This window comes from Triticum aestivum, chromosome 2D (genome assembly GCF_018294505.1).
Source record: "Triticum aestivum cultivar Chinese Spring chromosome 2D, IWGSC CS RefSeq v2.1, whole genome shotgun sequence".
Taxonomy (NCBI): domain Eukaryota; kingdom Viridiplantae; phylum Streptophyta; class Magnoliopsida; order Poales; family Poaceae; genus Triticum; species Triticum aestivum.
The window spans coordinates 384,000,411-384,002,140 of record NC_057799.1 but is presented as its reverse complement, the minus strand read 5'-3'; the positions used below and the strand labels follow the sequence as shown (position 1 = coordinate 384,002,140).

The 1,730-nt window shown below is 56.8% G+C and overlaps 1 protein-coding gene across 1 annotated transcript; it reads left to right on the top strand.

The window, feature by feature from the left end:
• Positions 1-288: 288 nt before the first annotated feature.
• Positions 289-1,413, top strand: LOC123049388 (skin secretory protein xP2). Its single transcript, XM_044472312.1, has 3 exons — positions 289-509; positions 617-982; positions 1,149-1,413. Exons 1-3 carry the CDS (start codon positions 390-392, stop codon positions 1,224-1,226), a joined length of 564 nt encoding a protein of 187 aa, XP_044328247.1. The 5' UTR covers positions 289-389; the 3' UTR covers positions 1,227-1,413.
• Positions 1,414-1,730: the final 317 nt, after the last annotated feature.

The window sequence follows — 1,730 nt, the reverse complement described above, 5'->3', positions numbered from 1 at the left end:
GCCTCGCCGTCACCACGCACGCCCAACCCAAAGTCTCCAAAGGTGGCCGCTTTACCGCAGCCTTTTGAGCACGACTAGCTGCTAGCCCGTACTAGGAGTAGCAGACTACCAGCACCACCACCACCACCACCCCTGTCGTGTTTCCTTTGGCAGTTTTGCATCGCTTTTCACCGTGCACCGCCCCGCACTGACCTGCAGGCTAGGGAGAGCAGTGAGCCAGTGACCGTTGCACCCCACAGGCAGACCCCACCCGAGGACCACGCACGTCCTACAAGGTCATGGCCGCACCGCACACGGCCTCGAGCCAACCCAAAGCAGACCGGACCGTCTGAACAGACAGCATAAGAAGCGAGAAGGCAGAGACGGGAGCCTCGCCGCCGACGGGCAAGATGCAGCGCGCGTCGCTCGCGTCCGCCTTGCTGCTGCTCTGCTCCCTCTGTTCCTTCTTCGCGCAGCCGTCGCAGGCGTTCCTCGACGGCACGCGCGGCGCAGGGGCGTGCATTTCTCGGGTGAGCTCACGGTTTCACTTCGAGTGCTATGCTAGCGGTGGTGTTCGTCGGTGGCTGCGGTTTCCGTTCTCTAACGTCTTCTTGTTTCTTGTGGTTCGATTAACTAGCTGCTTGGCGAGGGCTTCGGCGACGAGAAGATCCCCATGGCCGTCGTGGTGCCGTCGGTGCCAGATTACTCCCCGCTGCCGGCACCGACCGCTGTCGCGGTCGCCGCGCCTGCGCCTGCGCCCACGCCCACGCCAACGCCAACGCCGGTGCCCGGCTCGGAGGAGTACATGCCGAAGCTGCCGTCGGAGAGGCTGAGCCCTGGGGCGCCGGCCAGCGGCAATGCGGGCGCGCCGGCGCCTGCCGCGTCGGGCGATGGGGCGAGCACCGCATTCATCAGCAGCAACCCCGCGGTGCCGCTCCCCGCCGGCGTCACCGACTCCGCCACCGTCCTGCCCATGCCCACCCCTGGACAAGAGCAACGGCAGGTACTACTACTAGTACTAATCAGCAACTAGTAATTTCTGAAGCTCTCGATTTCTTTAGTTCGTAGCTTTGCTCAAGACTTTATGCATGCTTGCTTTCCCCGTGCCTCCGCGTCTATTGAGCTTTGTTCACCTTGCTCTGACTTCTTTTGGTTCCACGCTTCCGCAGGACGTGGGGATGGGCACCCTGCTTCAGGCTAGGGCGGTGCCGTTGGTCGCTCCTCTCCTCATGGTGCTCTACTTTTGAGTTTCTTGTTGGGGTAGTAGACTAGTTCCTTTCTCTTACTGTATAATCATCGTGCGATTAGTTGTCAGAATCTGCGCTTGTAATCAGCACCGTAGTGCTTTCGTTATCATCTAGTAGGCGATTGTAAGCTCTAACCATCTGTAAACAGTGTCACCTCTGCTTACTGCATGCTTCTTGTCTCTTGTTACACCTGTATCCTGCGTACGAGTAAGTCTGCATTGCAAATTTGCAATTCTTTTCGACAAAGGGTGAATTTTGTTAACTCAAATGAAGTATCAAGAGGATACAACACATAATGAGTACACACAGTCTCTGCATAGCTAGGATGCGGAGAGTCATCACCAACGCACGCACACAAAAACACCAACAAATAGCGAAGTCATATACTACCAAAGCTATGCGTTGGCGAAGAAAAGAAAAACAGAGCGACTAAATCCGCCTTCGACAAATTACAACAATGACCATATTTACACCAACCATTTCAAGACACCACACGGACGATGA